General features: G+C 48.4%; 1 protein-coding gene across 1 annotated transcript in view; it reads right to left on the minus strand.

Moving 5' to 3' along the window:
- The window catches only part of PPP1R37 (protein phosphatase 1 regulatory subunit 37), a 1,561,993-nt gene that overhangs the window by 883,612 nt on the left and 654,384 nt on the right, over positions 1-23,997 (minus strand). Inside the window, exon 6 of the mRNA XM_069644632.1 lies at positions 23,308-23,458. Coding sequence (XP_069500733.1) covers positions 23,308-23,458 — 151 coding nt within the window. The remainder of the gene's footprint in view (positions 1-23,307; positions 23,459-23,997) is intronic.

Raw genomic sequence — 23,997 nt, forward strand, 5'->3', positions numbered from 1 at the left:
GCGACCCCGACAGAAGCAGACTTGCGGTGCTTGGCCTTGTGTTGGGCCCCCATGGATAGGGCACCCTCAAAGGGCTTAGGAGCCTGCTCATGTTGGCTGGATCTGGAATAGGCATGCCCCTGTGAAATCACCCGTGGTGGAGACCCTGGCCTTGAGCCACGTCGCCAACGAGACAGGTTGATGCTTCCTCGTGCGCTTAGTGAAGCCACAACAGATCTCACAATCTTCATCTTTATGCATCGGGTGTAGGCAATACAAGCACTGGGAATGCTTGTCGTCCGTGAACACATTCCGCAAACCGCAGCTGGAGCACAACTTGAAGAGGGAAGCGCCGTCCTTCTCATCCGGCAGTGTAGGCCTGACGAACTTCTGGAAGCTTCAAAGTAGAATTCTGCCCTTGAGGGGTATGAATAACGGGTCCTCATTAATTGGAAGGATAATCAATGGAGAGCACAGGCTCGATTGACCGAAAATAGATATGAAAAAAGTGAAAAAACATAGAAAAGCCCGAAGAGCGAAACACGAGGACTCCCAACACTTGAACGTGCAGTAAAAATCTGAAGATGGCTGCCAGAGGCGGAGCTTAGGTAGAGGGCAGTCATTGGTTGGGAGCAGTATGACTCAGAGCTCAGCGATTGGTTTGTAGGAGAAAGACGGTTTAGAAACGAAACAAAGTTTTTTTCTTTTACCAAGGATTCCCAGCCTGACGGGAAATTCATGAGCATGTGAATCCATGCCAGACACCATGTTGGAGAAGCATCATCTCTAGTGGGGACCAGGAGAAGCAGAGTAGGTCCTGTGGCTCAGTCACTACGTCCGTCATGGGGAAGATATCGAACTTGGTGCAGTTGACCCGAAGACCAGGCAGCTACCCAAAGACGAGAACATCCTGCATAATCAGGGCTAAGTGTGTTTGAATTTCCCACAAAGTTTTGCGTCATCTGCATAGAGAGATATAATCTCGGGTTCACCAGACAAGCGGATACCTCTGTGCCTGTGCTTTGGTCTAATTAGGTCCACTAGTGGCTCAATATTTATGGCAAACAGTAGGGGTGATAAGGGACAGCCCTGATGCGTGTCCCTGGCTTCGTTAAAGGGCATTGAGAGAATCCAGTTTGAACTGACCCTGGCAGATGGAGAAGCATATAGTCGCGGCACCCATGATACAAAACCGGGGCAAAGTTTTGTATTGTAGCTGCCACTGCCTGGGCTGTCGGAACCACCTGAGCAAGAATGTTAAAGAGTCAGCGTAAATTGAGTGCTGTGGAACACCCAGGTATGAAGCCCAATTGGTCAGGGTGAATTATGTGAGGCATGTACGGTGTCAAGCGGGTGGACAGGAACATAGCAAAGATTTTGACATCCGAATTAATCAATGAGAGGGGGAAGTAAGAGCTGCAGTGTTCAGCGGCTTTGCCAGGCTTTAGCAGTATCATGATGATTGCTTCTCTCTTAGTGGAATGGCGTATGTGTGACTTGAGGGCTTCGACCCACACTTCATGAAGGTAGGGAACCAGGAAATTCTTAAAGTGTTTGTAGAACGGGGCGGTAAGGCCGTCAGGGCCAGGAGCCTTACCGGTGGGTAAGGCATCAATAGCACAGGTGAAGTTGTCAAGAGAAATGGGAAGGCTTAGCTGTGCTCTGGCCTCTGCGGATAGAAGAGGGGCAGACTGTCCAGAAATGTTTCGATGTCAATGTGTGAGCAAGTGTCTTTGTTGGAATACGAGTCTGAATAAAAGGGTTCGGACAGTGGGCAAACCATGGTGTCCGAGGCATCCTGAATGAGCAGGATGCAGCTACTAGAATTTGCTTGACAAACGATGCGAGCAAGCAATCTACCCGGCCGCTCACCTTCCCCATAGCACCTCGCTACCCTGGGGCTGCCCAGGAATCCTCGTTCACTCTCAGTACTTTCCCTGAATTCATCGAACGCCTCCTTAAACTGAGATAGTGAAGCAGAGGGGGGATGAGTAGACTGTTCTTGTTCCAGACGGCAGAGATTATCTTTGCTTTTCGCGATATCTCGTCGTATGGTTTTGAGGACCCCAAGTACAGTGGCCATAGCATTGCGTCGGATAGAAGCCTTCAAGACCTCCCAGAGTGTACCGTTAGAAGTCACTGACCCCACATTCATCTCAAAGTATAATTTAACGTGATCCCAGAGGTTCCTCTCAAAGGCAACATCAAATAGTTTCCACCAATCGGAATAGGGTTTGGGGAGCCCATCGATCTGAAGGACAATCAGGACAGGGGAATGGTCAGAGTATGTCCTGGGTAATATGTCCACTCGGGTAACGCCACTGAGCGGGCTATCCGGGATCAGCCATAAGTCAATGTGGGAGAAGAAATCGTGCATGGAGGAATAAGCACCATCTTTTTGCTTTAAGTTTGAGGTATCAAGACTTGCAGTGCTTTACCAAAACAACTGGTAAAGTATTTTACTGGTTCTCTGAGGTGATGGCTTACAAAAGGTTCAATTTAGGTGATGAGATGCTAGATAGAGTATGATTCTAAATGCTGAACTGTGTACTGTAATTTCTTAATGAGCGCCATCAGAAAGACAATGGGCCTCATGCAGAGTTTGCCGGTCCGGAAATAATGGTGCAAGCCGTCAAGGAAGCACCGGCAACAAAATTACCAGCGCCTGACTTCCCGGCTGCTGGACTTGTAATAGCCTGGTGGCGCCGGTAATTTTGTACAGGTCTGGCAGCAATCTGCTTGTAGCACCGGCAGGGTTACCGCCAGACCCGTAATGAGGCCCAATAGATCAACGCTAGAGTGGCACTATGGTTTTGTAGGTTTAGTACTTTTCCATCACGTTGTATATGTTAAGTGGAGCATAGCATTATAAGGATTCTAAGTTATGCTTTTCCTTCATGGGAGCGTTCACAGGCTAGAAACGTAAACAGTAGAAATGCAGTATTTAATTTGCAGGCAGTGTCCTTTTTTACTCAGACTTGGTGCTTGAAGAAAACAAATTCTTGAACAAGAGAAATTAATCAGAAACTAATCCAATAGAACAGGACTAAATATTGGCTAGTGATAATGGACTACTCTTGTGGAGTTAGAAATGGTGGGATGTGTATGTGTGTACAATTATGGTGGCAAGTGTCTTTTATGGCTGGCTAGTAGGTTGCAACTTGAAAGGTTTCCCCCTGCATTAGTATATATTAGTATATATGTACCCTAGGACCTCCAGCACGGTGGGAAACCAGGGCTCAATGCTCATGAGTGGGCTCTGGAAATTATTATTCCAGCTGTTACAAACGATGACCCGTGTGAGCCCCAAGAATGGTTCTATGTCATAATTCTGCATTTTGAAGACCAAACACAAAAAAAAGACTGATTTCTTTCGGCCGTTTGTGTCGGTTTTAAAATGCCAAAATCACCACCCTCCCCCCACGCACTACCCGCAAGGTGATCAATCCAACACCCCCACTCTCTCCCACTAATTTTCTTAATCGGGGGCGGGAGGTTTAATAACCACTGATCCCGTTTTCCCCACCCACCACCCCCTTCCCACCACAACACACTACACGCACATTTACTTACCCACACTCCGGCGCCGGTCAGCCCCTGTGCGCACTCGTGTGTGGTAGGGGCATAACAGTTTGATTTGGAAAGACCGAATGAGGTTAGTAGCCCAAATACCTTTGGCATTCTCAAAAGAAATGGCACTCATCAGGAAAAAAGTATACAATGTTTGTCTTAAATCACTGAGTGATCAAGCAATTGCAGTCGAGGGACTTCATGATCCCATTCCTAAGTGAGTACATGTCCAACTTTTTTACTCCCTAAATATAGCAGAGCATTCTCCAGGATTCAAGCCCAGACCCGGAGCCAACTGTTTCAATTAAATCGTGTGATGATTCACTAGATGCCGTCACATTTCCCCGAGGGGGAACCCTTTCCCATGTGGCCAGGAAGGTGGGTGAGGCCGCTACCCAATAGTCCCTCTAGTCCCCATTGGGGTGGGGAGGGGGGCATATAATGTGGGTGGATCTCCACTGCTGAGGATAAGGACGGCCATTTAGGGTCCCAGCCCTTATGAGAACATCACCCCCCACATACTCTAGCCCCTCCATCCCATTCTCAGCTCTTTGTAGAGGCTATGCCCATCTATCATTATAAGGGAGTGTCCCAAGGTTCATGAACGTACTGAGACAAAGAAGAACGTCAGGAACCTAGGTTTTCCAAGTAATGGGAAGAATTGGCCCTGCAGAGCAACAAATATAGAACCCGTGAAAGAGACAAAGGACTTCTACAATGGGCCCAGACACTGCTGGCAACATTGTATAAAGATCGACAATGGACACATGGTCTCGGCAGCAACAGAAGACTGCAGGTGTGCTGCACACTGAACGCGGGATATTCAAACCTGCGTCGTTGATCTGAAGGGAGAGTGCTCCAAGAACACTGGCAGTCCACTGCGTCAGATGATCGAAAGGTCCAGGGGAACATATCTGTGCACAGCATTATCGAGTGGAGGAAGGAATGCAGATGGCAGTGGGGAAAGTAAGACGCTGGAAAAGCATAACCCAACGGCCGCCATCACAGGAAGCCCCTGCGATGTGCTTAAAACCCTGACAAGGAAAAGGGTGGCCCGGGAGACCCACAGCGAAGTGGGTAGACTCACCAAGCATGCAGTTGTCCCTGGGCCGCTTTGCAATCGTAACATTGGGTGGCACCGCAGGGGCAGAAACCCTACAAACCCTTTCCTCATCACAGTGGTGGAATGAAGCTGGTTTACCACCAGGGAAGGGCCGAGGACCCCAAGCACCATGAAGAGAACTTGAGAGGGAGAGTACCTCATGACATTGGCAGAGATAAAGCCACTGACAGCCAGTGAAGGGCCAGGGACCCTAAACATGAGTCATCTTCCTAGTGGTCTTGCTTGGCAGGGAAGTGAACCAGTTCAAAGAAGCGGACAAACCCGGGTCTGGGACCCAAAGCAAGAAAGTGATGCTAGTCAGTTGGAAGGGAGCACCCTCTGGATCCAATGGTTTCTCCTTGGAAGATACTATTCCGGTCGGTTTTATCTACATGCTTTAATTGCGAACATTTTTTGCCAGACATAAGTCAGACATTTTCCTTACACTATTCATTGTTCCCTTTCAGTGCGAGGGTCACATTAGTATGTTTTGGACACAAGGACAGTTTACATAATTGTAACAACTCGACACAGACTGATCTTTGGTTTCCAAGGTAGAGACACTCTCTTAAGGATAGGGACAGGGTAGGATAGGGACAGAGCAGCCTTTATCCAACCCTTTTATTTTTAATACAGATGTATGATAATGAAAACATTACAACTTTGTTTCTCCCTCTCATTTCTGACCCCTCACATACCCCTCGTAACCTGTGGAGACGAGATGAAGTTTGGTCTCCTGAATCTCTCTTACAGTTTGTTTCAGATTATAAGGGGCAAGTTGGTGGGATACCCAATATACGAGACCCTATGGGAACCTCCCTCCAACAAGAATCAGAGGGTGAGATGGCGGTAACCAAAAGAAACCATCCAGTGGGGTGAAGATATCAGAAAAATCTTAATTGGATAATACAGGCCCTCCCAGTTCCCCAAAATCTCGGAAGGACTCCTTCCTAGTGGGGACAGGAAACTGAAGCTCCTCCCAAGGTGGTGGTGGTACTTTAAGACTCGGGAGAACAGACATACCCTTGAGAGTTTTGAAAGATCCGAGCCATTGGAAGAAAAATCCCTGCCAACTTTCCAAATCAGTGAATTCCCTTTTGTAACTCCCCCATGGGAACACAACATAGATCCACAGAACCCCTCCTTTCAGGTTCCCCAAAAGAATCATTTTCAATTATAGCAGTAAAGTCGGGGAGAATCCACTAGCCTGAGGCATGACCTAGGCACCACGGGGAAGAGGGGAATTTGATACAACTGTGGGCATAGAAAAATCACAGAATACCCAAAGTAAGACACCCTTTTCAGATACCATCACTGTAGGAAGTCATGATGATTATATCGACTCCTCTCTACTTTCCTCTCTCTCTCGTGATCGTGTAGGTTATTCCTGTGGAGAGTATGGTCACCCCACTAGGCATTGCCCTATGAATTGGGTGTTGTAGGTGTGAAGCAAAAGGAGAAGACATGGGGAAGAGAGTCATCCCCCCGGGTTGATTGGTTGTTTTATTATTTGTATAGCGCACCAAACCCCAGGGTATTCAGGCGCATTGCAAGGTTACTCAAAGCTCAGTTACACAGAGGAAAATATGTACAGTACATGGGAAAACTCGATACTTGATTACAGCAAAAAAGGGGAAAATACATTCTGGGTATTAACACATATAGGGTGGTAAGATTGACAGTGTACAGTATATTTACAGAGGATATACCCAAGTCCAGTATATTACAGCGGCTAGGTAGAGGTAGTGGTCAGCGCGTGTAAGCTCTGGCGATAAGTAAGGGTGCTAGTGGTCAGCATCTTTTAGCCACTTTACTAAGTTAAGTCGGAATGTTTGGTAGGACTGCTCTAGTCTAAGGGTAGAGGGGAGAGCATTCCAGAGTTGGGCTGCCTTGACCAAGAAGCTACTGCCTCCCACTCTGGCCAATTTATATCTGGGAATCAGAAGGCAATTTGTTTTGGACAGTCTGGTTGTTCTTGTCGTGCTTTACAGGCTAATTCTGTCCGAAAGGTAGAGAGGGGCTACCTTGTTAATACATTTATGAGTGAGTGAGGCAACTTTTAGTTTTATTTCGTCAGCTGTGGACAACCAGTTATTGGCTCTTCTCACCTCAGAGATATGTTGTCTCCTAGATATTCCTAGTGCAGCTCTAAGGGCGTTATTTTGCAGAAGTTGGACTTTCTTGGTTACTTGTTTGGTTGCCCCAATGTACATGGCATTACAATAGTCTAACTGAGAGAATAAGTGCTGCTCGTATCAATTTGCAGGTATAAGCTATGGCAGAGGCCATGGCATTCACCTGTTTGTTGACGGATAGAGTAGTATCCAGATAAAACCCCAGGGTTTTGACTTCTTTAGCGACTGAGATGATGTTTTGGTCTATGTTAAAGGCTGAGTATTTGGGGTTAAGTTTTTTTAAGGGAAGATGAGGTGCCCAAGATAATGATCTCATCTTGTCATCATTCAGGCATAGTCCATGGGTGGCCATCCATGCCTGGATGATGAGATCTTGTTCACCAATCCTTTTCCTAATCACCTGAAAGAGGTAGGAGGATCTGTGTATCATCTGCATAGTTGGTGGAAGGGATACCCAGATGATCCAAATCATCGAAAAGGGGCTTCGTGAAGATGTTAGAGGGTAGGTGAAACACAGGATCCGTGAGGCACGCCACATGTGATGGGAACAGGGTCAGCTGCGGCCATAGGTGAAAAGACTCTCATGGTGCGGTTAGTGAGAAAAGATTGTATCCAGGCTATGGCTTCAGTGGAGAAGTGAGCCGCCGAGTCCAGGTGACTGCATAGAACATGGTGGTCAACCAGGTCAAAGGCGGCCGATGTGTACAGAAGTAGAAGGAGGGCTGAGTCTCCTCTGTCCCTCAGTTCATCTATCTGGGCCTTCAGGTCTATTAATGCAGTTTCTGTTCCGTGCTGTGCTCGGAAACCTGATTGCCTTGATCCTAGTAGGGAGTTAACTTCCAAGTGTTTTTGAATTTGCGAGTAGGCCATTTTATCTAGGATTTTCAGAAGAAAAGGTACAGTAGTAATGGGTCAGTAGTTAGTTGGGATTAGGGGGTATAGAGTCTGTATTTTTAGGAGTGGGAGCACCCATGATTCCTTGAGGTCAGTTGGGACGGTATTAGTTGCAAAGGATGCGTTGATAAGTTTTGTGATAAATGTTACGCTCACCTGATATCCAGGGGGTCGCCACTCAGCCCTGGTTGGATGATTTGCACTCTCGAACCCTCTCCCGGTCCCTTGGTAAGGCCTCTGGTTAAAGATGGGTCTGCAATATAGGAGAGCTGGATTCAATACCAGATTGTCTTTTTTTTTCCCACCTCCCTTGGCCTCAACTCCTTCCTCCCCTTTGGGCCTTCTCCTCACCTCAATATTGTAAAAGGTGGATTCTCCGTCCTGCTCCTCGTGGCAGGGGCGCGTAGATGTGGGGGGCGAGCAGCGACCAAGTTACTTCACTGGTGCAAGCCCCCCTGTGGGAATCCAGGCCTGCTGCGACTCCGTAGGTTTGCTGCTTCACAGTCTTTATATGCAGTTCTTATGTTCCTCTTAGTTCGAATAATGTCTTGCTTCTTTCCTTTTAGGTATGGAAAGGTATTTTGGTGTTGTCATGCAGTTTGAAGATGAGCATGGGCCGGTAGGCGAAAGCGCGGTGTGCGCGATGCTGTCCGGTGAGTAATGCACGGCGCCTTTTATATTGCTAACCTGTGTCTTTTCTCTCCTTGCAGGTTGCAATGTTTCTCGCCGAGCGCCGTAATGTTCCAGTAATGATACTGACCAGGAGAGGACTACCCAGTTAAGAATTGTGTGCCCTTCTTCATTTGGGAGGAAACTTGAGTAAACTCTTACTAATGCTGTCTTTCTTTCTCCTCTTTCCAAGTTATGGTATTCCAGGATGCATGCAGTGCCGGATGATGGAGTTTGTACCTTCAGGTGAGTGGAACTGAAGTCAGCGATGGATTGAAGACAGGATACTGTTCCAGGTAAGTTTCGTAGTGTTCTTTCTCTCTCAGCAGGTCCTTGGTTTCAGGTAAGATGGCATCGAAGAACTGGACACAGTGAGCATTACGCTGGCCACAGCTGAATAACAAAGCATGTTCTGCTATTTGGGTGTGCTTTAAATAGTCTCAGGTAAACTAGTCCAGGTAAAATAGTCCCAGGCCTGCCACACCCAAAGTATTCCCGGGAAAGTAGTCCCAGGCCTGCCATACCCAAAAGACTAGACCGCACAGCTCAGTTCCTTGTAACAGAGCTATGTGAGTGCCTCCATGTTGGCTGAATCCCCCCCACAAAGTTAAATAGTCCCAAGTAAATAGTCCCATTCTAATGTTGGTCTTCATGATGGTTATGAGCCTGGCGCCGAAGGTGCCGGGACTGACTCCAAGAGAGTCTTGGATGAGGTTTTAAGGCCTTTGACCTGGCCCTAACTGGAAGGTCGATTTGCCAGTGAGGGCCAGGGGCAGGGGTCATGACATAAATGGTGACAGATCTCTAGCTGCATCCTTTAACAGTTGAGCAGGACATACGTCACCCTGGCAGTTGGATGGTTTGAGAGAAAGTATGTTTTTTTTCAGTTTCAATTATGGTGACTTTGGAGAACTTGAACCGAGGAGGCTTGATATTTTTGGAGGGGTCTACTGAAGTTCTGAAGGGCGTGGTACTAGTTAATGATGCTTTTTTGTTGGCAATTTTGGCTTGTAGAGTTGTGACTTTGTTAGCCAGTGAATGCTGGATGTTCGAACACCAATGTTTGTCCTTAATGCAGTTGTCTGGCACAGGGATCGGGGTTTCCAGCTCTTTGAGGATAATGAAAAGTTATTTCGTACTAGGATTAGCTTGGGTGATTCTTGCATTATAGAATTCGCGTTTGGCTAATAGAATTTCATTTTTGTATGATGTTGTAATAGCACTGAGGTTAGTCTTATTTTCTTATGATGGGAGAATTTTCCAGGATGTAGCACATAACCTTTTTTTGGCATGTAATGTTTTCAGGTATGGTGTAAACCAGGAGTTGAGGTGTGCTTTGGGTTTGCTTTGTCTAAGTTTGAGTGGGGCAATAGCATCTAAGGAGGTAGTCATGATCTGGTTATATTCCCGGACCAAGGCATCAGATCCCAGATTGTCTGGGATGGCATTGATTGTGGGTAAATATGTGGGAGTAGGTTGTCACATGTAATGTTCTTTTTATTCCGAGTGGGAATAGGGTGCGCCAGAGGTACTAGCGCATAAATGGGTTTATCGGTGACTAAAGTAAAGGTTATGAGGTGATGGTCCGCCCATATCTGAGGGGATATGGAGGTGATATTAACCTTACAATTATGGTCTGCTACCCAGTCCAAGATTCTTCCTTTGGTGTGGGAGGGGTGTAGCACTTTTTGAGAAAGGCCTTGTTCTCTTAGTATATTAGCCACGCTAGATGCATGTGCATCCTTTGGGTCGTTATAGCCTAAGTTGAGGTCCCCTAAAAGTAGAAATTGGGAGGAGTGTTTGAGATTATTAGAGGCAATGTTAGATAAGTCATCTTCGAATATTCCAATGGGGCCTGGAGGTCTATATATTAGGTGGATTCTGAGTGTCTGGGAGTCGTTTATGTTAAGTTTGGCAGTCAGGTTCTTGCAGGAGTTAGTGTCTAAGGACGGTACTAGTCTAAGTTGTAAGTTATCTCTAGCAAGCAGTGCGATACCTCCCCCTTAAATGAACTGATAAGATAACAGGAGAAGGGAGTCATTCTCCCGGTACCCCAGACCGGAAATAAGGTCCAAAGGCCTGGGGAAGGGAGTCATTCTCCCAGACTATGTGAGACCAGACATTCTCCTGGACCATCCAGAAGAATAAAAGATCGGTTTGGTACCATAAGGGGAACAGAGTCATTCCCCCTGACATCATGTGGAGACCCGAGACTGTTCAAAGATTTGGGAATTGCCTGGATAAAGCAGGCACCCTAACCCAGGAGCAGGATGTCCTTCTCCAGGGACAAGTACTTCCTTATTCTTTAGTTTCTAGCGTAATGGACAGGTAAGGGTTTTCTTGACAAAAAACGGTGGACACTTGAGTCGATGGACATCCTGACAGTCACTGTATTCTTTGGTTGAGATAGGGAAACCCCTCCTAGGAATAGCGATAGTTCGGTTTTCTTTCCTATTCACTAAAAGTCTTTATCCCCAAATATGCCACCTATGCGTCAGCCTCCTTCTGACCCCTTACACAAGGCAAGTAACCTCGACTTGTCCGAGGGGTATGGGAACCGCTTTCAGGAGGGCAGAGGGGTACAAATGAGTCAAGAGCCAGACCTAACCCCTGGAATAACTCAGTCAAAGATACCCCAAGCCCTGCATTTCCCCTTGTGCCGAGATGCATTTTTGTCAACCACTGTTGTCGCCAGCCTTACCTCAGACCCCAAGTACTGGCCAGAGTCTTTTCCTTTGCAGAAATCATCAGCACAGGGGACAGCTGTGAAGACCATACACAGGCAAAAGAAGAAGAGGCCCAGCAAAGCCACCAAAAATTAGAGGGTACAAACACGCAGGGGCCCGACCGCAGCAGCAAACTGCTGCAGAGAGATAGAGCAACACTGGAAAGGGTAGACGCACCACTGGCTGAACTTACACGAACCACAGAGTTGATGTGGCCACAAAAGTAAGCAGCCACGCCAGTACGCGGTCAGAGGCAGAGACTTGGAGCCGCGAAAAGGCGAGTGATACCATGCAGAGCAATTCATCACGCATAGACCACCAGAGATAAGAAGGGGAGAAGAATCTGCCCTCTCCATAGTTATCCCAGAGCCCCTTCGAACATATGTCCGGAACTACAAACCTGAACTATACTGGGCCGTCTGTGCACAGAAAGCTCATGCAGGGAATGTGGTCTTGCCAGCCACCAAGGAGCTATCAAAATGATGCTGAGGTGACGGGATTCTCTTATCTTGCAGATCACCCTGTGAACCAGGGGAGTGGGAGGAAATGCATATGCGGTCATGCTGTTCCACTGTATATGGAAGGCGTCGTCCAGGGAGCTGGGACCCTGCCCCGACGCAAACTGAGGGCACTTCTTGTTGTACCAGGTGGCAAAAAAAATCCACCTGAGGATGTCCCCATCTGTTGAAGATCCCCCGCAGGACAGACCGGGTCGTTCAATTGCCATTCGTAATTGTCCGCTCAAAGTCTGCTGAGCCTGTCCGCCTTCAGGTTGGACTCCCCCCGGCATGTGGATTGCACTCAAGTGGATGTTGTTCTCCAGGGCCTACTCCCACATGCTGAACGCTAGGCTGCACAGGAGGGGGGGGGGGCCTGGTGCCACCCTGCTTGTTGATGTAATACATGCTGGTGGAATGGTCTGTTTGAATGCGGATTGCTTAGCCACCGATACGTGGCAGAAAGGCTTAGAGAGCGAGCGAGCCAGATAGCTTTCAGCTCCAGCCAATTGATACAGGGCTTCTGCAGGGACCAGACTCCATGGACGCTGTGGTTGTCCAGGGTAGCACCCCATCCTTCCAGGGAGGAATCCGTGGTGATGGTGACTTACGGTGCTGCCTGCCGGAAGGGCCTGCTTGTTCGAAGGTTGCAATCCGTGGACCACCAGACAAGGTCCTGAGGGAGAAAGGGAAGAATGCTGACAAGCTACGCTTGGGAGCCCCGCTCCTGATTCCATAAGGCTGCGAAGGGCAGCTGCAATCTCATCTTGGGCCCAGTTTGAGGTACTGCCAGTAGGAAAGCCACTATGATACCCAATAGATCCTGGTACCACCAAGCTGAGGTCACCTACTGCTGAGAAAATGACCTGTGGCCCTCTTGATGGCCGTGATCTTGTCCTCCGAGTGGAAAACTCTCTAAGTTCATGTCCCAGATGAGGCCCAGAAAAGAAAGGTTCTGCGTAGGCTGCAGCTGAGACTTTCAGATTGAGGAAAAATCCCAGCTTGTTGAGTGTGTTCATAAGGGCGGAGGAAGTGTGGAGAACCACCGCCTCCGGGGATCTCGCTCTGACGAGACAGTCGTCCGGGTACGGGGAGACACTGACCTTGGGCCCTGCAAAGAACTGCCACTGCATTCATAAGTCTGGTAAAGACCCTGGGGGCTGAGCTGAGGGTAAAGGGTAGAACCTTGTATTGGAAGTGGAAGCCCATGATCCTGAACTGTAGAAAGGACCAATGAGGCTGCCTAATTGGGACATGTAGATATGCATCCTTCAGATCCAGGGAGCACATCCAGTCTCCCCTGCAGAGGGTCTCTGCAATCAGCGCTGGCGTAACCATCTTACATTTTTGAAGAGGGAGGGAGAGGTTCTGGGTGGAAAGGTCCAAAACAACCTAGTTGTTTTGTAAGGTGAAAATCCTGGAGAAGAAGCCCAAGCGTCGCTGGGACTTCTTCCACTTCCTGGCTGTCGACGAGCGAACAAATTTCCACCAACAGAGTAGTTGTCCCAATCTGTGGGAGGGGAGGCGATAGAGGGAGGAATCGGTAGACGGTAACCCGTAGACACTACGGATAGGATCCAGGGGTCAGCAAACCTTTCACGCCAAGACTGTGCGTGAAGGGCAAGCCACAGCGATCACGGAAGAGTGCGGCTGAGGGTGCGCTGACAGCAAAAGCGGATCCCCCTCCATTTGTCTATACTTGGCGTTGAGGTGCCTATTGACAGGCTGGGCTGAATGGGGTTTAAGCCACCCCTTTTTGACCAAGGCGACAACGCCCTTCTGCATCGGGATTCCCGTACTAGCCGCAAAGTGTAGAGTGAGGACCTCGGCCAGGACCCCCACCTCTGGTTGTTCCACTTCAGGTTGTGGAAGCCACAAGTACTCAGCCAAACCCGAGAGCTGTTCATGAAAGGCCTTGGCAGATGGTGGCGTGTTGGGGTCCTCCTCTCCATCGGTGTCCACCAGGGTGTCAGGTTTGTGCGGAGCGCGTGTAGGAGTGCTGGGCACTGAAGGCTGCGGTGTGGGAACTGGCGGCTGCTGTGGAGACTGGTGTGGAACCACTGGAACCACCTGAACTGTGGGAGGCAGGGAAGCTGGAATCGAAAAAGCCGGCATGGGCAGCAGGGGCTGTGTGGGGGCCTGAGGGGCTGGAGCCGTAGGAGGAATGACTATAGGCGCTGGCGGTGCGACTAGCGGGAGCATGTCCCTGGTAACATCCCAAAGGATGGACCCCACCTAAGGCGAACAAACATGTTTTGCTTAGCTTTACAAATACAATGTGAACACAGAACCGAACAAATTTTGGTGAACATGAAGCATATATCAGTGTACAGAGTGGACACTGAATTTGTGGAAAAGTCGTCGACACCATTGTGTTTCGGCCCAAGGTGAAGCTGCTTCATGGAGCTTACATGTGATGGACCTTCATCAGGACGTGTGGTAGGTGGTGTGGCCGTGTCCTGAGGTCTGTATCTACAATTAATGCTAAGAGATGTGTGGATTAGAGATGGTGTGATCTCAGAAACTAAGTACATGATTTGAAGTAAGCTTGACAGATACTTTAATTTAAAATAAAAAAAAGAAAGGAAAACGATTATGTTGGCGTAACATATCGTATGCCTTACCATACGTTATTCTTTGCTACGGTATAGTCACAATTCACACCTCTCTTGAGTGGAAGGGGGGGCGGGGGAAAGGTGTATGGATCACCGGTAACTTGATGATCATAATCAGAGCCTGGCTGCCTAAAAAAAACAAAGAACAGGGATGGGCACCATGAGACTGATTGTTGGTCATGTTAGGCTCACCTGGTATCCACGGGGACGCCACCCAGCCCTGGTTGGATGATTTGCACTCTCAAACCCTCTCCCGGTCCCTTGGTAAGGCCTCTGTTTAAAGATGGGTCTGCAATATAGGAGAGCTGGATTCAATACCAGATTGTCTATGTTTTCTCACCTCCCTTGGCCTCAACTCCTTCCCCCCCCCTTGGGCCCTCTGCTCACCTTAACATTGTAAAAGGTGGATTCTCCGTCCTGCTCCTCGTGGCAGGGGCGTGTAGATGTGGGGGGGGCGAGCAGCAACCAAGTTACTTCACTGGTGCAAGCCCCCCCTGTGGGAATCCAGGCCTGCTGCGACTCCGTAGGTTTGCTGCTTTAGTCTTTATATGCAGTTCTTATGTTCCTCTTAGTTCGAATAATAATGTCTTGCTTCTTTCCTTTTAGGTACGGAAAGGTATTTTGGTGTTGTCATGCAGTTTGAAGATGAACATGCGCCGGTAGGCGAAAGCGCGGTGTGCGCGATGCTGTCCAATGAGTAATGCGTGATGCGTGGCGCCGTTTCCCCTTTTATATTTCTAACCTGTGTCTTTTCTCTCCTTGCAGGTTGCGATGTTCCTCGCCGAGCGCTCTAATGTTCCAGCAATGATACTGACCAGGAGATGACTACCCAGGTAAGAATTGTGTGGCTTTCTTCATTCAGGAGGAAACGTGAGTAAACGCTTACTAATGCTGTCTTTCTACCTCCTTTTTCCAGGTTATGGTATTCCAGGATGCATGCAGTGGCGGATGATGGAGTTCGTACCTTCAGGTGAGTGGAACTGAAGTCGGCGATGGATTGAAGACAGGATATGGTTCCAGGTAAGTTTCGTAGTATTCTCTCTCTCTTTCTGCAGGTCCTTAGTTTCAGGTAAGCTGGCATCAAAGAACTGGACACCGAGCGTTATCCTGCCCACAGCAGAATACGCAAAGCATGTTCTGCTGTTTGGGTGCGGTTTAAATAGTCTCAGGTAAAGTAGTCCAGGTAAAGTAGCCCCAGGCCTGCCACACCCAAAAGACTAGACCGCATAGCTCAGTCCTTGTAACTGAGCTATGTGTGTGCCTCCATGTTGGCTGAACCCCCACCCCCTCCAAGTTAAATAGTCCCAAGTAAATAGGCCCATTCTAATGTTGATCATGATGGTTGTGAGCCTGGCGCCAAAGGTGCGAGGACTGACTCCAAGAAGGTCTTGGATGAGGTTTTAAGGCCTTTGACCTGGCCCTAACTGGAAGGCTGACTTGCCAGTGAGGGCCAGAGGCAAGGGTCATGACAGGTCCTGGGTCCTAACAAGGTATAGAAATCCATAGGTTTGAATGTACTCTTAGCTCCGAGGGCTAGAGTCCTTGATACCCTGTGTTTAGTTGTGGTCCTAGCAGGATGCCGATTTCCTGTATAGAGGTTCAAATCCTAGAGGATATATTTCAAAACTGCAAGACAAGGAGAGAAACACATGGTGTAGTTGTCCGTCTGCCTGTAACCGCTTGAGTGCACGCAGTTAGATGTGTGTGCATGCCTACAGGTCTATTGCCAACAAAGTGCCCCGTTTGTAAAACTACAACGAGTAAGTTAGTTTCTACACCGCCAGTGGGCGAGGTAAATTGGAGATCCAATGTCCTGCTCGGGAGTGTCCTATGTGTGCGGATAGTTTAAAAGGCTAAAACTGCCACCATATTAACCCCTGTATGCACTATTCCAGGTAAAATGCAATCACTGTGAATGATTGAGAAAAGCGCCCGTGTTAGATTTAACCAGTGATCCAATCAAATGAGGGTCTGAGTCACTTTAGCAATTAAAGACGCCAAAGAACTGCTATGTCCCTTCGAGCCAAAACATGTATCGCGGTGGCCATGACATTGATCAAAAGTCAAAATAAGCTGGTCACAGTGGCTAAAGCAAGTGACAAGATATATGTGTACCTTCCCCACACGAGCGACGGGAGTACATTTGTGTTGTAACTGCCGGTTGCACTTACTTGAAAAAGCTGCTGTACCGCGTTGCTGCGATCAGCTACTGCTCCGCCTGAATGTAACGCAATGAATGCGAGGAGCGGACGCTTTACCACGGTGATCGCTTTCTAAAATAAGCAACACAGCCATTGCTGAGCCGGTTTGAAACGCCCACGTGGGCGTGCATTACGGAAGGGCCAATCAGGACCTGCCGCGTGTGGTCCACAGAGGGGTGTGCGCGCTGGGCCCCGCCTGCTGGAAAAGGAAGCTAGATAGTACCTGCGATGTTCAAAATTTTAAGTGATTGAACGAGGAGCGCGTGGTGTGGCCACTGAGCGTGTCATGCGTATCCCTTGTGCGTTTCACAGATGTCAACATATCGTTAAGGATGAAAACGTTCCATCTCTAGAGGCATAAATCCTATGCACCTGGTAGAGACCAGTTCCACCTTGAAACACGTTCTCCCACCTGCTCCGCACCAGGCGGTGGTATCGGACGCGCAGCCATCATGTCTGGCGCAGTGGCCATTTTGTAAGGCTGCATGCCACGTACCAACATCGGGGTGCTTGTCTCTCTGGGCCCGTACTCCTCCAGGACTCTTGGCGGCAGAGCTAGAGGTCTACCCTGCACCTCAGGACGGGCCCTGGTAGGCGTTATTGCCCTCAGCTGAGTCGCCGGTAGGGCTGTGTATTGGCGCCCATCAGACATCTGTCTGGTACAAGGGTGTACAACTGGTTAAAAAGTACCTTGCGGTCCCACAGCACTGTCCCCAGAAGGATCTAACAACCCCGTCGGCCTGGCAGCCGGTAGCCGAAGCAGCCTCAGTACCTGTGCTGGTGCGAGAACCTGACTGGTCCCTCCCTCTCCGACGTTTCCTTGGGAAGGAGTCACCCTTGCGGGGTGCGATGGAAAACAGCGGGTCCCTCCAACAAGCCAACCTGTTCTTCAAAGCACACATTGTAAGCGCGTCACACACAGTACAACCCTTCCAGCTGTTATCGGGGCCAAGGCAGCGGAGGCAAAGAGCGTGAGGGTTGGACGTAGGGAAGAGCCCTTCGCAGGCTGGACACCTGCTGAAGCCCGCTGACGTCCACATGCGCAGGGGAGGAGAGTGGCGCCAGAGGACCGAGTACCTGATTAAGACCAAAAAAGCTGACGTCCACATGCGCAGGGGAGGAGAGTGGCGCCAGAGGACCGAGTACCTGATTAAGACCAAAAAACAGAAGACAAAAGCCAGAAGACAGTATCTGGGGTAGAGCATGTGGAATTACAAGGCCGAAGCCAAACCCAGGAATTCGGTCCGTTCCCATAGATGCGGAAAAGGGGACTGGGGAGTGGCGCCAGTGGGCAGAGTCAGGAGAGCACATGCTCCCAGCGCAGCACCTCTAAACTTAAAGGGAAAGATGTTTTTTTCTGGTGAAAAAGGTTCTGTCTCCCTTCCCTAGCGAGGGACGCCGGTGCAGTATGGAGGAAAGGGGACGGGACATAGGAGTACTCTGGTGTAAGAACACCATGGCTTTAAGACAGTATTTTTAAATGCAAACTCCAATCAAGCTTTGCACCTGAATTCACCTTTATATGCAGAAACACGCTTTTGTTGCATCTCTTACTTGCACACATGGTATGGTAATGTTCTACACAAAGCAAGTTTTTCAAAGCGCTCAAGGAGGGAGGGAACAAGGGGGAAAAACAAGTCATTCAGTGCCCTTGAATTTCTGAACAATACAAATCTGGACAGGCAGAGCAACTGCATATAATACAATTAATAGTGTAGATAACAGCAAACTACGATTCTGCAGTTTTTCCAAGTGCATTGAGGCGCAAGCATGCAACGAGAGGGAGACAAGGGAAGACGGACGATATTCAAGGCATGGTACGTTCAGATTGTGCAAGTGCACAGACGGCACAGGAGAGGGGAGGAGGAGAGAACAAGTGCATGGGTGTCTGGGGTGGTGGGAGTTTGGGGTATGGAGGAGTCCAAATGCACCCAGCCAGCCAGGAGCTGGGGGAAGTGCTGAGAGATGCTACTCACGGGTCATTGACCAAGTGCAATAACAATGAGGCAAGTGCAAGGCCCAGAGGCAAGTGCGAGAGGGCTGGCAAGGGTGCCAGGGACCAGTGTGACTTGGAGGTACACACCCGGCGGCCAGTCAGCAAGCTGTGCGGAAAAGGAGGGCAAGAGGGATAGAGAGGAGAGAGAGGTTAGCAGGGTAAAGGGAGAGAGAAGGAATTGAAGAGGAATGTCTTAAGGAGTTTCCGGAAATTAAGGAGATCAGGGTCAAGACAGAGGAGGGGGCAGGGAGGCTATTCCATAGGGAGACCCCTGCTGAGGATAAAGATCTCCCTCCAAATCTCTTCTTGGAGAACTGGCTCACTCGCAGAAGATTGGAGGTAGATGAGCAGAGGGCTCATGGAGCACAGTATTTAGGTAGGCATTGTAGCAGATAGGTAGGTTCCAGGCTCCAGAAAGCGTTGGACAATGCAGAGGGTCATTAACTTGATCCTTACCACCACGGGGAGCCAGTGGAGGGTTTTCAGTGTCAGAGAGATGCGGTCCCTGGGCTTGAAGCCAAGAAAAAAAGTCTTGCGGTTCTGTTCTGGATGAGTTTCAGAGGGTGCAAAGCAGAAGCAGGGAGGTTGCGAAATAGGCTGTTGTAGTCCAGCCTTGAGAGAACCAGGGCTCTGGACACAGTGAGCCGCTTTGGGGAAGGTGAGAAAAGGAAGAGTACCTCTGAGGAGGTGCAGCTGGTAGTTGGACTTTTTAGAGATATTCAAAATGTGAGTGGAGAAGGCAAGAGTGGAGTCAAAGATTACCCTAAGTTTTTTTGCCACGCAGGTGGGTGCGGTCGCAGGGCATAGGGAGCCCAGCCAGAGTGAGTGGGAAAGCGGTAGCAGGAGTCCCAAAGCGAACGATCTCCGTCTTACTCGCGTTGAGGCAGAGGTTGTTTGCAGCACACCATGACTGAATTGCAGACAGTCAGATATGATCTTCTGTACCAGTGGTGCCACTTATGATGCATAAATGATGTATGTGTGAGGTCATCAGTGATTTCGTCAGAGGGCTTAGGGGCTGCGCAATGGGCCCCCAACTTCATCGTTAAGGTGGCATATCTTCCAACACATGCCGTATTTCAGTGGAATGGTTTCCTTAAATCAGCTACTTAATGTCTTTACAACTAAAGTTTTTTCATTGAATTTGAAGGGTTTTTGTCATGGTATAACTCCCACCACCTGTAATTCTGCCTTTTTTCCTGTAACAATTGATATGACATTTATTTGTTATCAATAATTGTTCTTCAGCTATGCAGCGTTGGGTTTATTTAGTGTTTAATGTTTTGGTCATCTAGATAAGAAAGGATTATTAATGTACTGGCAAGAGGAAGGTAGTGTAATGCAACAGATTACTATTGGGGTACTGGAACAAAGAAGAGGGCGGTGGCAGTAAAAGTAGGACTTCTGATGGATACTGGGGTGAAGAATAGGGAGATGGGTTAGTGGGGGACTGTAACATGGAAGAGTAGTGAGGTGGGGTATTGAAGGACTGATGAGGCAGTGTGAGGTGGCGGTAGTGGAAGACTGACTAGGAAGAAACAGACGGGGGTACTGGGGGATGACCGGGAGGAGGGATAGTAGTGAACTGTGCCTAGGAAGAGTGAGTCGAGGTAGGGGGGATGTGACGATGCAGAGTGAGATGGGAGCCTTGAGGGATTTTGATAAGGAAGAGTAAAGTGAGGGTAGTGGCGGACCAAGGAGGAAGAGTAAGGTGGGGGGATGGTGACTAGAAGAGAGGTGGGTGTAGCAGGGAACTGTGATGAGGAAGAGTGAGGTGGGGTAGTAGGGAACTGTGACTAGGTAAAATTACTATTGGGTACTGGGACAAGGAAGAGGGATGAGTGGGGTTAAAGGTAGGATTACTAATTATGTACTGTAATGAGGAAGTGTGAGGTGCAGTAATGTAGAGATCTCATAATGCACTCATAAAATCCATTAAGCCATCAAACTGCAAGGGAGATACTTGCCCCTCCCACATTATCAAAGATTGCGCTCCAGCCCTGGCTCCTATCATCACTGCCTTCATCAATGCCTCTTTCCAATCATCGCATGTACCGACCTCTCTAAAAGAAGCTTGGGTCAAACCTCTCCTAAAAAAAACCTCTCTCGACCCCTCCATCCCAGGGAACTACTGTCCCATCACAACTGTCCCTTTTCTGATAAAGATCTTGGACAAAGCAGCCTACCTGCAGGTTCAAAGGTTTATTGAACACAACCACCTCCTTGGCCTACGCCAGTCGGGCTTCCGCCCTCGACATGGTACCGAGACGGCACTACTTGACCTACAAAATCAAATAGATGACCTTAGAGATGCGGGCAAACCAGCTCTCCTCCTGCTCCTTGACTTCTCTGCGGCCTTCGATCTGGTCGAACACAAAACGCTATGCCACCATCTCACAAACTCAGCCCACTTCTCTACCAAAGCATGCGATTGGATCTCCTTGTTCCTTCAAGAGAGGGTAATTAAGGTCTTCTCTGACTCCGCTAACGCTACGCCCAGCTCCATCAAATGCGGAGTCCCACAGGGCTCCTGCATAGCCCCCACACTCTACAATCTCTTCACGAGGCCTCTCTTCAGGATTCTGGACTCCTTGGGCATCTCATATACAAACTATGCAGATGACACACAGGTCCTCATCCCCCTGTCAGGTGACTACACCACAGACCTGGAAACACTCAACAGGATCTATGCCACCATCCAATCGTGGATGGCTGAGAACTGGCTCTGTCTAAACAGTGATAAGACCGAACTACTGCTTGTCGGCTCCCCATCTACACTGGGCAAACTTGACGACAACTATCAATCTTTCACCGTGGATAATATTCCCATCAGAGTCTCCCAAACCATCAAAACATTGGGTGTACATCTAGAACCCAGCCTCACCATGGACAGACAGGTCAATGCCGTCGCCTTCTCCGCAGCATATCACTCCAAACTCATCAATGCCATCAGGCCCTTCCTATCTCAGCAAAACTGCATCTCAATTGCCAGAGCCATTATCGGCTCCAGACTGGACTACTGTAATGCGTTGTTCATTGGAACCTCCCAAAAAACCTCACCAAACTCCAGATTGCACAAAATAATGCCTTAAGAGCTGCTACTGGCACCTCACGCAAGGAACACATCTCAGGGATCAGGAGGCAGGTACACTGGCTCCCCATCAAGGAAAGGGTGGTCTTCAAAACTTTGGCCCTTACACATAAATGTCTGCACGATCAGGCCCCACCTTATCTGACACAGAGGATTACCAGACAAACAGTCACCAGACCGTCTAGAGTAGCCTATGCTAATCGCATCACTGTCCCGCACACGCGCAGAGTGCGGGCAGGAGGCACTAGCTTCCCCTCTATGGCGGCGACCCTATGGAACAACCTCCCAGCTCAGATTAGATCAATTGATTCTCACACAGCCTTCCGCAAGGCCCTAAAAACCCAGCTCTTTGTATAAAAGAGCCCGTCAGTCTAGGTCTGCACCTCCACTATATCACCTAGCACGCTTTCTGTTATGCCTCGTGCTACCTAGAAAAGTATATGAGTAACTAACTTTCACTGTATACCCGCTGTAACTATGTAATTGGACTGTATATCTTATGAAACCCTGTAACTGAATCTACCTAAGTATACCTTCTGGGGCCGCTTATTGTAACCCTCAAGCAAGCCTTCTTTAAATCTCCTTATAGCGCCTCGTTGCCTCTGGGCTGTAGTGCGCTCTACAAATACTAAAATAAAATGAAATAAAGTCAGCGGTTAAGGAGGTCTAGATCTTTAATGTCAAATCACAAGCACGCTTATCCAATCAAATCAAAAATTCTATTGTGAACCTACACCGGCAGCACTCATGCTTCAGTTAAACACTTTTAATTAAATGTAAATGAAACAAATAAAAGCTTTTTAAAAGGAATACAAGTCTCCCAACCACTAGTAGCCCCCCACCCAAATACCCAGGCCCCACACATTTTAGGATAATTTAGGAAGATATCCCTGTAATTCTATTTTTAAATTAAAAACACAGATTGCTTGCTAAATTAACTTAAGCTACTCCTCCCTTCCCCAAACTGCTAATTGCCACATATCAATATATTATAGTTTTGAAGTATTTACTCTTATCTTTTACCATCTCGATCAATAAAACTAAACTAACCCCAACATCTCCGATATCCTTCCTTACCATGCTCACATGATCCCTAGCCTCAAAACAATCCTGCGTACACCCGTTATATCATTTTTGTGCAGTTTCCAAAAAACAAATTGAGATCTTGACCATCGAACTGCGTAATGGTGAATTTTCATAAATTAAAAGCTTTGGCACCAGCAATGCATCATTAACACATTTGGGGTTCAGGGGTACCCCGCTCTATGCCTCATTTAATAAAACTACTGGACAGATTTATGCCAAACCAACTAAGAATTTCCATCCAGCGCCTTGTGCCCAACTTGTTTCTTATTTGGCGACAATTTGTCCAGGTGTTTATGCTGCGCGCGTTTGAGCAAAGCTACATATTTTCCCAGTGGGACTTATGTCTTTTGAACCGTAACAGATTTGCATGAAATTTTCGCGTTTTGGGGGTAGCGCGCCACAAATCTAGTTTGTAAAATTGTGTTGATTTCATCCTACGGCTCAGAAGCTATGGATGGTCGGTATCACTGGCACGAAAATAACAGGATGGTGTGATCTAATTTAAAGACATTCAATTCAGCAGCCTCATTAAGGGGGGGGGGGGGGGGCTGAATTACATCAGTGGGGAGATGAATCTGACCTGCAGGCTGAACATATGTCTGTGGCAAGCACTTGGCTGGTTCAGAAAATGAAAAGACCTCCCGAATACTTGGCAAAGAAAAAGAAGTGCGATTGTTTAACTGATTTTCCTCACATCAGAGCTGCCATTGTATAGGACATTCAGCTTCACAATTATGTCAACTCACCAAGCAACATAAGAGGTCGTCCGGAGAGGCTGGCGTTCTCCAAGTGTAGCACGGTTAGGCTGCTGCTGATGCGCAATGCCCGTGCCACAAAAGGTGCAGAGTGATCCAGCAGTGGTGTGTTTCGGGCATCAAGATACTGCAGGCAGTTGGTCTGGAAAACAAAATGTAAAACGCTGTGTTGTCCTTTAGATCAATCAATTTAATCAGGAAAACAATGGATAATTAAAAATCAGCCAGCAAAAACCTTTTTTTAGCTTCCAACAACGTAACTGATTGTGCAAGTGCAAATAATGGTATTTCAAGGATCAACAAACAGGGGTGTGGTGGATTTGAGGACGTGCTGCACCTCGGAGGGGGTGGCCTGGGGGGTGTCTGGTGCTGGTATGTCCAAGTGTGATAAATAGCACAGGAACCCATCAATGTGCGCGCCAGGGAGGGGGTCTGGCCAGGGGGGCAAGTAGACATTACCTGTTGAATCCAGTGCTACTGCAGAGCTGCTGCACAACTTTCAGAGAAGCCCAGGGGCCATGACAGGAACAATGATGGATGAGCCTCCCTCCACCTCGGACAGCAACCAAGCGAGGACCGCCAAAGCCAACATCAGACTGCTCTTGGAAGAAAATTTGTCCATAATGAGCAAACTTTCCGTGGCCATCTCTGGCTGGTTGATGGCCTTGAGAATAGAGAGGC

This window comes from Ambystoma mexicanum, chromosome 2p, assembly GCF_040938575.1.
Source record: "Ambystoma mexicanum isolate Mex_15411 chromosome 2p, UKY_AmexF1_1, whole genome shotgun sequence".
NCBI lineage: Eukaryota > Metazoa > Chordata > Amphibia > Caudata > Ambystomatidae > Ambystoma > Ambystoma mexicanum.